General features: G+C 38.9%; 1 protein-coding gene across 2 annotated transcripts in view; it reads right to left on the reverse strand.

The window, feature by feature from the left end:
• Positions 1-14,553, reverse strand: part of atp6v1c1a (ATPase H+ transporting V1 subunit C1a) — a 66,235-nt gene that overhangs the window by 7,108 nt on the left and 44,574 nt on the right. Inside the window, exons 6-10 of one of the 2 annotated variants that reach the window (XM_041190258.1) lie at positions 10,562-10,653; positions 8,522-8,620; positions 6,655-6,723; positions 4,379-4,471; positions 4,204-4,297 (exon numbers count right to left, since the gene is read on the reverse strand). In XM_041190258.1, coding sequence (XP_041046192.1) covers positions 4,204-4,297; positions 4,379-4,471; positions 6,655-6,723; positions 8,522-8,620; positions 10,562-10,653 — 447 coding nt within the window. The remainder of the gene's footprint in view (positions 1-4,203; positions 4,298-4,378; positions 4,472-6,654; positions 6,724-8,521; positions 8,621-10,561; positions 10,654-14,553) is intronic. The other variant, XM_041190259.1, reaches the window with a different exon arrangement.

Consider the following 14,553-nt stretch of genomic DNA (forward strand, 5'->3'; position numbering starts at 1 on the left):
AGGCCCAGAGCGCAGAATGCTCTCCACAAAGATTTAGCGGGCTCTATACAGTCAATTTCACCAACTATGATGTCAATTTCATTCTGGCATCATCTGGAGGAGATCTCTTGCAACCAAAACAATGAAGTCATCAAGCAGGCTGAGCAGCCAATCAGGCTGAAGAATTTTCAAACCAGAAAGGACTAATTATCATTCACTTTGCAATCATTTTACAGAGAAAAAAATAAAGTGTGTGTTGAATAGAGAAGCTGAAAAATCATATACTTAAAAAAAATGACCTTTTATTTTAAAACAAGTTCTGGAATTATAGAGTGGAGGGTTTAACACTCTAGATTTCAAAATTAGTTTTTCCAGGGCACAGAAATTGTTCAGAAGTAGCATGTGGTTAAAAACTCAGTTACACCTCAGTCAACAAGGTTTAACTTTTTCAATGGTTTCAACACCAAATGTAGTACTTTAAAAAATTGAAGCTCTCATCATATCGCTGATTCTGTGCTGACTGCATCTGTGAAGACAGCAATAGCACATGCTGCAGAGGACCGGGGTGTCGGGGCAATACCCAATTTCCTTGTTCAACTGTGCATGTGTGGAAGCCAATGGTTGCTGTCGATTTTACACTGTAATGACAGCAAACCCGGACAGCTGCAGCACCATTACAGCCGGGCCATGTTTATTGGCAAAATAAAAGGCATCATCTGATCAGTGTTCAGCTGTGTCAAGCGAACTTCTATTGTATACAACTTACTTTGTAACGTATTTCTGTATCTTGAAAGAGCGAAGTAATTGGATGCTGCCATTACTTTTAATTGATCTCAAACAGGGCTTCACAAAAAAAGGATTTTTTTCTCGACTTGCCAAGACAGCATTTGCTGCTAACAAATGCAATTAATAGTTTACTGAACTTTTTTCAAGAAAGGATTTGTGGCAAGTGTTCAAAACCATTTGTCCAATTAGCTTCCCTTTAATGTTTAAATTATTGCAGTTGTGGAGCCACGTGGGGAAAGTTTAACTGATTAGCAAAAACTAACAGCTCAAAGATACGGCTGTTCTCTTTGTAATATTGTGGGAAGTACAATCAGGGCAATATATACCATTTCTACAGTTCCTGACTTATAAAAAAAAATTCTGTCAACTTTTAATATTCTTCAGGTAGAAAAAAGGGAGAAAATTAGGGAGAAGTGAGGAATTACAAGTGGAATTCAATGCAATGTCATTAAACCAGCATGCACTATTAGTGTCTTCTACATATACAGGCTCAAAATTGTATTTATATTATTTAGCTTATAACCACTATTGTTATTACATACGATACAGCAATAATAGACCACACAGGTGCAGTCGAAAGGCAAGTAGAATCAAAATCAAGCAAAGGGGAAACTATGCTGGTTGATAACTGTGAAATTTTTGATGAACTGTGATTTACAATACTAAAATTTTTATCAAATTTCTCTCAAGTCCTCTTAAAGTTCAAGAATCGATCAATGAACCCGTTTCATCAAGGCACCGATTAGACAACTCAACAGTGCACATTGCCTATGCCCCACTAGGTGGCTAACTATTGCTATGGCACTTTGCAATTAGGCCAAACACCTTAGATCAACCAACCATTTAAAATCAAAAGTAAAATACTGTGCATGCTGGCAATATGACAAAAACAGAAAATGCTCAGCAGGTCTGGCAGGTTCTCAGGAGAAAGAAACAGTTAATGTTTCAGGTTTACAGCCTTCCATCAGAACTTCAGAAACCCAACGCTGATGAAAGAACAGTGATATGTATTCAAGTTAGGGGAACATGAACATGGTGTTCCAATAATTTTGCTGCTCTTGTCCTTCCCAGCAGCAGTAGAGCAGAAACTGGTGAGGACAATTTCTCGGCGCTGGATATTAAAGATATGGAGTTGGAGAATGTTGGCGTGGTCAACCGTATCATAGGATGCAGGGAGGTCCAAGACAACAAAGATAACATCCATACGACTTTGGAATCAGTTCAGTGGTATGGCAGACCAAATTGAGAGAGATTCAACTATGGAGTTGCAGGAAATGTGAGGTTAAATTTGGGAGGCAATGCATTTGAAGACTTTGGGAAGCAAGGTTGATGATGGGGTCAAGGGGGAGTTTTATTTTGTAAAAAATGGAGGGGTGATGATGATGATTTTGAAAGGAAATGGAAGTTCCAAGGAAAGGGAATCATTTACAGTGTCAGCAAGCATAGAGGACAGGAGAAAAGTTAAGTGATCAGGAGTTTAGTAGGAATGGGGTCAAGGGAATATGATGACCTCAGATGAAATGAAGGGAGATAGCAGAGTAACTTAGAGCATGATGGCTATGCAAGGCTATGGCAGGGCAAGTTTAAGAGGCGATGTGGCTTGATGGGCAAGAGAAAGAGCAGTAGGTTGTGTGTGAGCATGGAGATATGGAAATAGTACATAGTGTTTAGATAGTATTGGTTTGCTTCTCTCCAGTACATCAGTATGCTCAAATCAAATTTAAATAGCCATTTGCTTAGAATCAAGTTGAACAAATGAACATTAAACACTCAACCTGCTTACTTCTAAATATAGAGCTGTTATGCTAACAAGGAAGGATGTCAATAGATAATGGAACAGCAAGAACCTAGTGATGAGGGACTGATTTCAGATGAGATCATGTTTAAGTGGAAAGAGTTACAGACTGCAAATAGTAGACTCAAACAGCTATCATTCTGGGAAGAAAAAGTTCACAGAAATAAATGTAAAATTAAGTTCTTAGAGCTTTGAAAAGTTTATTTTCTTCATCTATCCATATATTTAAGTGGTACAAGTCTCATACCACATGGCAACAGATCTAAATTGTCAACAGCCCGCATAACTAATACTTGGTCAGTTATCCACATTGTTTGCCTCAAATATCCCACTGACTAAATGTCAATCAAAAACAAAGTTCCATTCAATAGAAAGGTAGAAAAAGCAAACAATAGCAATTACCACTACGCAAATCTAGAAGTAACCATTCAACATTTACTGCAGAGAAATGTGAAGGGAAACATTTTGGTAGGAAGAATGAGGAAAGGCAATATAAAAATAAAAGGTACAATGGACCGAATGGCCTCCTCTTATTCCTTAAATGACTCTATGGCTCAATTGTAAAGAGATGGTAAGAACAGAGAGACCATGGGAGAAATGTGCACAGATCATTGATAATGGTACGGCAGGATTGAGTAAATAGTTAAGCAGGATTACTGGATCCATGGCTTTAAAAATAAAGGCATAAAGCATATACACAAGTAAGTTATTATGAACCTTCCTAAAATATTAATTCTATCACAGCTGGAGTATCATGTCCAATTCAGGAAGAATGGAAGAATTTATGAGAATGGTTCTGGGGATGAGGGATTTCAGTTACATGAATAAATTGGAGAAGCTGAGGTTGTCTTCCTTAAAGAAGAAAAGGTTGAGAGTTTTGCTAGAAGTGTTCAAAGCCATGAGGGGTCTCGTCAAAGCAGACAGGGAGAAATTGTTCCCATTGGTGGAAGGGTCAAGAATCCAAGGACACTAATTTAGGATGAATGACAAAAGAATCAATGGCGACACAAGGAAAACCTTTTTTATTAAGTAAGTGGTTAAGATCTAGAATGCACTGAGTGTGGTGGAGGCAGATTCAATCTTGGCTTTCAAAAAGGAATTGGATAAGCACCTTAACAGAAAAAAAATTGCAGGGCTAAGAAGAAACGGTGGGGGAATGAGACTGGCTGAATTGCTCTTACAGAGAGTCAGTACAGACACGATTAGCCAAAAGACCTCTATCTGTGCTGTCACCATTCTATGATTCCATGGTTCTATGGAGAGGGTAAGATTGTATTGTAAATATTTATTAGCAATGTCCTGGAAATTTTAATTAAGACACATTGACCTTCAAATTTCTTCACCCACTACAAGTAAAAATGTCATGCCATAATTTTTTGGGGAAGTTTCATAATGGCCAACCTACAGCTCAGATTGTACACTAAAAAGAATAATACTCTAAACAAAAGTGGAAACTTTAATCACATGCCACTTCCTTCAGGTTCAGGTGATGCCAGGAGCTTGTGTCTGTCAAGGATACTGGGTTGCGTTGAGCTGTCATGTACTGAATGACAGCAATATGCACATTCCAGGAGTACATGGCACATGACTTTTACAGCTGCATAGGCTGTGACTTGTATTGAAGTTTTGATTTGAATACATACAAACTGTTTCTTTTTGTCAGTTGAAAGTCGAGTCATCTCTTCTTTATCTGCTTTCAGCTCTTCTTCGTTATACTGGAAGTCCCGAACAATAAACCTGAAGAAGGGAAGAAAACTGAGTGCGTCTATTTTGGAAATGCAGAACTGTAATAGAAATTATCCAGAAAGAAGTTCTTACTTGTTCTCCCTCGCCTTTAGTCGGAAGTCATCAACCGCCTTCCTGAACAACGTTACAGTGTACAAGCCACTATCGACATCATCACATATCAACCTTTTAGGAAAGGAGGGAAAAGCTCCTTTTTAAAAAAAAGGGTATAAATCTAAAATTGTTATATCATTGCTTAGATTCCTGGGGCAGTTAAAAGTACAAGATTATTGTCCTGTTCTCAAGTGAACCCACTCTGGTTCTGGTTGTAGGTATAGCACCTCACTAGCAACGTTGTGGCTGGAATTGACCCCATGTTCACTGCTAGCATGTTAACCATATATAATATAGCACAAGTGACAAATTTTTAAAATATAAATCACTTTTTTTAAATAAATGCTATAAAGCATAGCGATTCAATCCATATTACATGTCTTACTAAAGAACAAGATATTTATTATAAAAGTTGCCAAAATCTTTTCTCCTCTCATTTTGCTAAAATTGAACCATAGGATAATATAGCACAAAGAACCATTCAACCCATCGAGTTTGTGTCAGCTCTTTCGAAGAGAAATCCAGTTGGTCCTATTCACCTGCTCTTTCTCTGTGTCCCTACACTTTTTTTCCCTCTCCAAGTATTTCTCCAGTTCCCTTTTGAAAACTAATACTGAATTTGTCTCCACCACCCTATATGAGGCAGTGCATGCAAGCCCTAATCACTCATTATATTAAAAAAAATTCTTCATATTGCCTTCATCTCTTTAGCCAATCACCTCAAACCGATGTGCTCTGGTTCGCAACACTTCAGCCAATGGAAACAGTTTCTCTTTATTCACTCTACCTAAACCCTTCATGATTTTAAACACCTCTATCAAATTGTCTCTTAGCCTTCTCTGCTCCAAGGAGAACATTCCAGTCTAACCATGTAACTGCAATTCCTCATCCCTTGAACATTATAGTAATCTTATTCCGCATCTTCGCGAAAGCCATAACATCCTTTAGAAAGTATGGTGCCCAGAATTGGACACAATACTCCAGCTGGGGCTCAATTAGTGTTTCATATGGGTTTAGCATAACTTCCTGTCTTTTGTACTCCATGCTTCTATTTATAAAGCCAAGGATCCCATACACTTTTACTATTGTGCTAACCTGTCCTGCCACTTCATATTGGTGCATAAATACCTCCTCTCTGTTTCTTGAACTGCCTTTTACACTCTACCATTTAATTTGTTATTGCCTCTCTTCATTCTTTCTACCAAAATGCATCATCTCAAGATGTACATTACAGGTGAGCAGGGTAACTCACTTTTGAAAGAAGGGAAAAAGGATGCAAGTATACCAGGATAACACAGCTAACTCCTGCTCCAATTCACCAAGATACTGTACCTCATCCAATACTCTCCCTGTAAGGAAAGACCAGCTTCTGCCAAGTTTTCCCCTCTTGGATGGACCAGCCAAGTTTTAAATCTCATTATGTGAGGAATTGTAAGCATATACACCAATCTCAACAATTAACAAAAGGGGACCAAAAAATCTGATATCACAAGAACAGCCCTAATTAACCCTCCATCCTTTCAAAGAGGCACTTTACTCTCCTCTGATCCTTCCAGTTCATACTGGTGCTCTTTTCCTCCCACTGAAGCTGGCATGCTTTTGCTGGTTCAAGCTAACAATCTTCCTCCTTCCCAAAACACCGTTTTGTGGCTCTCCCATCTTCCCCGCAGCCATGTGCCACTCCCAGGTTCTTCCCCTACCCACCTTTCCTTTTCCCCTCCCTTGGATTAACATTCATTTCCCTCTCTCCTGCCCCTTTAGCACCACACCGATAGAGTGCTGTTGCTAACTGAAGGAATTCAACTTTTCCATACAGTGGATGAAAATTCCTGCCTGCAATATGCACTGGCAAAGATCCCTTCTGTTAACAGGAGTCTCAAAGGGGCAGCACTGCTTCATCCAGTCCAATTAGTGCTGAATGTTGTCAGTAAACGCTGACCATCAGAATGAAACTGTCGGATAGTATATACACATGTGACAGTTAATGCAGTGTCCTGCCTTAGCTTATCTATTAAGACAGTGCACTATTCGGCTCCTAAGCCAAGCATACCAAGAATTTCCAACATCCCAAAATTAAAACGATACAAGTTAGTTAATATTTAAATTAAGCTTTAGACCCAAAAATTCCATTGTTTCCAAATAGTTTAAGCTGCTCCACACCAAAACCAAAAACAGAGGTTAGAATGACACTGCATAAGTCTTCCGCTTATACTGGGTCGAAAGATCACAGGAAATAGATCAAAAAGCTCCCTTACTTGCTTGACCGTGGAACCACCATCTCTGCCAGAGTTTCATAAGTCTTTTCCCATTCAAGATAATTAGTTCTAAAGGAGGAAACAGTGGTGTATAATTATACAATGGTTCAGGGACCAGACTGATATTTTCAGGTTCAACTGGAATCAATTTTAGTTCAATGCAGTGATATATGTCATAAAGTTACTCAGATTGTGAATTCTAAGTGGCCCTTAGCAATGTACCCCTTTATAGTTTGGCAGTCAATTACTACTTGCTGAGACCAACTTGTGATATTTTAAAGTACTCAATCCATGAAAAAAAAATTAACTCTCTTCATAACGACTTTAATTTGCAATCAGATGGCTGCTTTCACTGTTTTCTAAATTGTACTAAAATACAAAGCCATCTTACTCATCAGGCCATCCTGTACTCAATTCAAAATTGCTGGACACCAACACTAGATGGCCTAATGAGGAAGAAAACACTAAAACACAATAATGTGAGTACAGAACAAGTCTTTACTTTCCTGTTAATATATTCATGAATCGGTGAGAGAAAATGCTTTTCCAACAAAGCATTGAGTACAAGAAATAGCTTGAAAGCTTGCACCGAAGGAGACAGTGGCACAGTAGTAATGTCACTGGACTAGTAATCCAGAGGGCATGGGTTCAAATCCCACCATGGAGTTTAAATTCATTTAATAAATCTGTAATATAAAACTAGTCATCAATGATGGTGACCATGACAGCTGTAAAAACCAATCTGGTTCACTAATGTCCTTTAGGAAAGGAAATCTGCCATCCTTACTTCGTCCAGCCTACATGTGACTCCAGACTCACAGCAATGTGCTTGACAGTGAAATAGCGTGGCGAACCACTCAGTTCAAGGGCAATTAGCATCAAATGCCGGCCTTGCCAGCAGCAACCACAACCCATGAAAGGATAAATAAAAAAAAACTAACATGCAGTTTTGCTATAGTACTGGGATGTGCCTGAAAGAACAAATTAACCCAGATTTTTTATTCCAAATAATGGTGAGGGTAATATCGCTCATCATTATTGTGGAAGATGTAAGCAGGACAGTACATACGCAAGTTAAACAAAGAAATTCAGAAGATGCTGTCTAGGTTACCCTGCTCCTCTACAGGCTACACTAACAGTACCTTGCCAACAAGACTTGGCATTGAAATCAAAGTATGGATGTGAACTTGCTGTACTTGCCCACTAAACACAACAGAAAAAAATTAGGGCTGGTGCAGTCAGCTTCCACCACCCTTTCAGGCAATACATTCCAGATTACTACTTAATGGTCATCATTTCCACTTGGCTTTTTTGCCAATTATCTTAAATCTGTGCCCTCCTCTGATTACCAACCCTTCTTCCAATGGAAAAAGTTTTTCCCTATCTTAACTGTCAAAACCCATCAATTTTCCGTACCTCTATTACATCTCTCCTTAACCTTCTTTGCTGTAAGGAGAAAAATGTCAGTTCCTCTGATTTCTTAACATAACTGAATTCCCTCATCCTGGAACCATTCCAGTAAATCTCCTCCACACCCACTCCAAGACCCTGACATGCTTATAATAGAGCAAAATTAAACTTAAAATAAAACACTTGTTAGTAACAGCTTTATTGACTTGTCCTGCCACCTTCAAAGTTTTTGTATGTGGACCCCTACGTCTCAGTTCCTCTACCCCCTTTGAAAACATCACCATTTAGTTTCTCATTTTTCCTTACAAAATGTATCACTTCAAATTTCATCTGGTTTTACTAAGAACTTTCAGCTATTACCAATGTTCTTTCCCCTCATATCAACCAGCCATGTCGAACTAGCACACAATTTAAAATTTTCTCTCACTTTTATGAAAAAAATTTAAAAGATTCTTACTTCGGCACAACTACCAACAAAGTAGTAAGATATTCAGAGTCCATTACAAAGTCCTCCTTCTTCACAATATCAGCTAGACTTCTTGTCATCAAACTTCCCCTACAAATGGCCACAATGATAAATTATTAGCAAAAGTTAAATACTGCAGTTCTGCTGGGGAAAGTAAATAAATTAATACTTGCAGACACTTCTAAAATGGACACAATAATGTTTGAGGCCAAGGATGAAGAATTTTTTCTCAGTACATCACAAAGGTTAAATTACATTCCTAATTCAAATTGACAGAAATAGGCAACAAATGGACATAACCCCCAGTTAAATATTGGGAGGACTGAAGCCATTGTTTTCTGTCCTCATTCTAAACTACAGTCCCTAGCTACCGACTCAATTCTTCTCTCTGGCAGCAGTCAGATTAAGTCAGTCTGTTTGTAATCTTGGGGCAGAAATTTTCGCTTGGCGGGTGGGCGCGCGCCCGACCTGCTTGAGAGTGAAATGATGCTCGTTGACATCGGCCGAGCGTGCCGACGTCAACGTGCAGTCATGCGTTAGTTTGGTCGGCCGGCGCACGCCCGAGTCAGTAGTGCACCGGCCGACAATTAAAAGGCCTGTTAAGACCATTAAATAACCAATTAAGCTAAATTTTTTCGCTGACGGTTGGCGGGCAGACGAAAAGGCCAAGCAGCCTTTGCGTTTTTTGGAAACCTCATCCATGGGCAGGATGAGGTTTCCAAAAGCAAATAAAGATAAAAGTTTTTCAATTGAATTAATAACATGTCCCTGCTCATGTGACAGAGTCGCATGAGCGCAGACATGTTTTATTACATTTTTATTTTTTTTTTAATTATTTTTTGTTATATCCCTGTGCCTCAGGGAGATTATGCAGCAATCACTTGCGCGCATGTGTGAAGTTCGTGCTCGGCCTGCGCGCCGCCCTCCTCCCCTCTCCCCACATACAGATAACGCTTAGCGTTGCCGCTCGCGATTCATACTGGGCGGGCCTTAATTGACCCACCAGCGCGAAATCGCGGTGCGGTACCGATTGCGGGCGGTGTTCAATTTCTCAACCGCCCCCGCCAAGGGCAAAATTCTGCCCATGGTGTCACATTGGATCCTGCAATGAGCTTCTGATCTCACATTTGAGCCATTACTAAGACCGTCTATTGCATCTCTTAACATCACCGAATTTAGCCCCTATCTCAGCTCATTTGCTGCTGAAACTCTCATTCATGCCTTCATTACCTCCAGACTCGACTGTTCCACTACGCTCTAGGCTGGCCTCCCACAGTCTACCCTCCATAAACTTGAGGTAATCTAAAACTCTGTTGCCCATGTCTTAACTCTCAGCAAATCCCATTCCCCCATCACTCTTGTGCTCACTGACCTAAATTAGCTCCCAATTAAGTAATAAATTGATTTTAAAATTCTCATTCGTTTTCAAATCCCTCCATGGCCTTGTCCGTCCCTATCTCTAATCTCCTCCATCCCTGGAACCCTCAGATAACGGCACTCCTCTAATTCTGGTCTCTTGTGCAGCCCTAATTTTAATTGCTCCATCAATGGTGACAGTGTCTTTACTTGCCCAAGCCCCAAAGCTCTGGAATACATTCTGCTTCTCTACCTTGCTTCCCTCCTTTAAGACACTTAACACTTATCTCTTTGCCCAAGCTTTTAGTCGCCTGACCTAATGTCTCCTTATGTGGCTCAGTGTCATACTTTGTTTTATAATGCTCCTGTGAAGTGTCTTGGGGCATTATGACATTAAAAAGGCTATAAAAGTTGTTGATGTTGTAATGGCTTAATCCCAAAGTGGTCCCACCATAACTTCCAGCAGTCCTTTTGCTGAATCAAGCCATGGCTGTAAAATGAGTATTTGAGATATTGAAGGTCTCAGTCAGGGTGAGGGTTTTGGGGTGGGGGGGGAGAGAAAGAGGGAGAACAAAAGAGCAGAGGACAAATATTTGCAATTATAACTTTATATCAAGTGAAAATTAAATGCAAGACAATTCAATTTAATTACAATAACATGAAAATATAACTTACACATTCTTCCTTTCTAAATTCTGTAAATTTCCTTTCAGATTGTTGTATGCTGATGCTCTTGCTTTAAGATCATTGTCAATCTGTGATACTTGCTGCAAATTTGCAAACAATCGTAAGACAAGTTAATGGATGCTTCTGATCAAGTTACCCCAGAACAGTGCACAAGTAAAAATAAGCGAAAATCTTCTGTAGCATCTGGAAATTAATTATGCTAAGACTCACTGTGCAAACTGAAGCTATCCCCTTTTCACAGACACAACCAGGATTCCATGAGTCTATTATTTTATTTAAACCTCTCTCCAAAACTCAAATGAATTCAGGCTTACTCAGGAAATTAGCTAAAGATGAAATTCTAAATCAGCAAGGATTATGGTTTGAGCATACGTAAAAGGGACTAGAAGAAGCCATTTAGCCCAACAGCACCAATTCTTCTAATGCCAGCTTGCATATTAACATCCAACTGCTTTGTGAATGCCTTTCTCTTTGTTTCTACCATATGCTCACATCTGCTATGTGCATCCCACCCTACTTTCAATTTTCCTTCAGTTCCCAATGTAATTTCAAAATCTGTCCTGAAGTCCCTCCATCAGCATTGTGCCACCACATGACCTCCGTTCTGGCTTTGCATTCCATTTCACCTTCTCACCATTCTGACACTCACCTCCTTTGCAATCCACACTCTGCCCCTGCTTTAGACCGGAGTCTGTAGCCATCTCTGCCCCAAAATCCTCTGGTTTACTACCTTCCTTCTTTTAAACACCTCCTTGAATACCACACTAATCAGCCTTCCGTGAGCATTGTTGTTACAATCTGTTGAGTTTCTATGGATGATAGTGGAGTGGGAAGGGAACTATTAATAAAAATAGCTATCTTTGCTCCCAGGCATATAAACTTAGAAAAAAATATTAATTGGAAAAATTACTTTTAATCATCTACACAGAAGCTACAAGTTATCAGAACAATGTAAATTTTAAGTATATGATTTCCCCATAAACAAAGTATATTCTAGTCTTGGTGGAATATCAAAGTTTTGTGGGATAAATTGAAGATTCCACTAAAAATTGAGGTTTTCCGAGAGACTGCCTGTTGCTAAGAACATGCAATCTTTTTAAATAGAAGCCCGTATGAAGGAACTCACGATTTAAATCAAAATTGAATTTTGACGTATTGGTGAAAATAAAGAGACCTCTTATCAAAGCTTTTCGCCTTGCACTCTCAGGATAACTCGGAAGAATTTTCCAATCTTAACGGGGGATCAACTTATACTGTTGAGAAGAGAGTACTGACTGGTTGGCAAGTGGACTCTGATTGGTGGAGACATGTGCCATGGAGAATGCAGCATGGAAGAGTTAACTGCCCAGCCTTTTTCAAATTCAAATCATTCAGGTCGACTCTAATCAATGCATTGCCTTGGGCAATGAACCAGGGAATGACTGTTCCCTAAGCTTCTGTTTAGTTGAGAAAGGTGCAATATGTGGACATGCTTCTTCTGTCTGCACAGGACAGGGCCCTGGGTGTGAATATATGTGGCTTCTAGCATGCATAATTCATTCCCTGGTTCATTCCACAGAGGGAATTGTGCTGGCAGCCAGAAGGCAAGGAAGATGTATCTTGCCTCAAAAAGATATGTCTTACCAACATGAACCAATCTAAATGGATGCCGATCAGACGTATCCAGTCAAGAGTGTGCCATTTTTCCACGCAAAGCAGTAAAAATTCTTTTTAATCAACTATTTAATATGGATACTTCTACAGAATACATTAAGGAATATTTACAGAGTTTTTCAATAGTAAGGTTGAAAAAGGAATCAAGAGCTTATTCCTATTCAGGCCACTCCGTAATGCTGACAAAACAGGAAAGAGATATCAAGATTTCATGGAAAACTTGTGTGACCAACACCATTTTAGGTTACATCCTATACATGTACATGCTACCGTGAAATGCAACCTTAAAGTTTGAACTTCTAATTATTAATCTGCTGGTTTTCTAATAGAGAAACCAGTTGAACTTGGTGCTGTGCAAACATTGGGGATTTGAGAATGGTACTCATGTTAGGAACTCTTTAAACATTTGATAACATATTAGATCCTATTAATTAAAAATAGTTCAGTTTGGATTGAAGGAAAAAGTTAGCAATTGATTTAAACTACATAATTAGACAAATTCAAATGCAATCTAAATTGAACAGAGACCAAATTGATGAAAACAAAACCATGAGAACTCAGTTAATGCATCTGATGCATAAAATGTGAAATTGTATTAATGCCCTTTAACCCGACATCTTTCTGGAATAAAATTAAAATATGAACTGAGCAGGATCAAAATGATGAAACATTTTTAATATACATAATGAATAATTATTAAAGCATTTTTAGACAAATCCTATCCACAATGAACATAGCTACAACCGTAAAACATGAGAGGTTCTCCAGGGGCTTTACAGAAGTGGCTAGTCATGCCTAATATTGCATAACTTGAACAATAAAATCTTGAATAGTAAAGCACGTTAAAAATTTGATAAGTCTTGTCTTGTGGAAAAAAGTAGGTTGCACAACTATTTTGATATTCTTCTAGAGTTTTATATTTAGAATGGATTGAAATACAATGAAAAGAATTCAAGACCCTAAAGTTTAGAACCACAGCATGTAATGGTTTCTATCTAGTAATAAGCATTCACAACTCGGAGGATCCGAAAAAAAACAGAACTTAGGAATACTAGCCTTGCGTTGATCAGCCTGAATTCATTAACTGACCAAGACAGAGATGACATAACCACCTTCAACTCAATCTTAATTGCTTAACAAAACATATTAATTCAAGAAAATAAGTAGGATCATAGCAGAGGGCTCAGAAACATTACCACCCGCTCCCACCCTCAATTTCACACTCTCAACATGGGTTCAGAAGTTGTTCCTGCTGCTAAGACTGACCTGCAATTGTTCATGAAGTTTCAGGTAAAGAATTCATGCTCCCATTCCTGCTTGGAAAGGGTACAGGTAGTTGATGCTAAGTTTTATGTTACAAAACAGCACTGTACCCAATTGTCATGATCAGGGTTATCTTATTCATAATAATAAAGAAATGTTGCAGGTAAAGAGATGACCTGGGCAAACTTGTCTTTTGGTGCCTTTTTTGAGTTTAAAGACAGAGTTTGTAAATATCTTCTTAAAAACTCCCCTCTCTTGACAAGGATGAACTCCTGGTAACAGCCACTGGACTTGGTAACTGCAGGGCTAACTGGTGACCTGCATGCTTCTCCATTCCTAGCTGAAATGGTCAGTCCATTCTGGACTACACATGTGTCAACCAAACTCTGCTCCCACCGCTACTCATTCACTTACTTGCACTATGGCGCCGTGAGCAATAGCTTGGCGAGCACTTCCACATTATTTCGAGCACCCCCTGTAAAGTCGCCATGGACAGGGGTCCACGGACCTCAGTTTGAGAATCACTGTTCATCACCATTCCACTAGCTTGTGCCATTCTGTGCTTTTAAGAACACTACATCTGCATCAACATCAGCCACTGCTAGCAATGGTTGTTTGAAAAATATGAATAAAAACTCTATTCATACCACACTAAACTTCAACTCTATCACAGTTGGGAGTGTGGACATGCTAAGAAAACATGCAGCAAGCTCTGAACAGTAGCTGTGTGCCATTTTTAAATCATTAAAATTCAAAGTAACCAACTAGCTAACAATATATAAAACACGTGTCTCCTTCGTGTCACTGCTACTCTGCATTTAACCTCAACAAAGTATTAACAAAGCACCCCATATCTCAATTATGGACATTATAGTTACACATGTTTTTTGGTCATACTACAGAAGAACAATTCCCTCCACGATTAGATAATGTAGAGAGAGTAAAATCTAAAACATTATGTTAAATTCTGCCCACAAGTTTCCAGAGTGATTCTAACAATTACAAAATTAGAAATAACTCAAAACCATTTGAAATATCTTTAGCAAGCCTGAAACATTTACATA

This window comes from Carcharodon carcharias, chromosome 6, assembly GCF_017639515.1.
Source record: "Carcharodon carcharias isolate sCarCar2 chromosome 6, sCarCar2.pri, whole genome shotgun sequence".
Classification (NCBI taxonomy): domain Eukaryota; kingdom Metazoa; phylum Chordata; class Chondrichthyes; order Lamniformes; family Lamnidae; genus Carcharodon; species Carcharodon carcharias.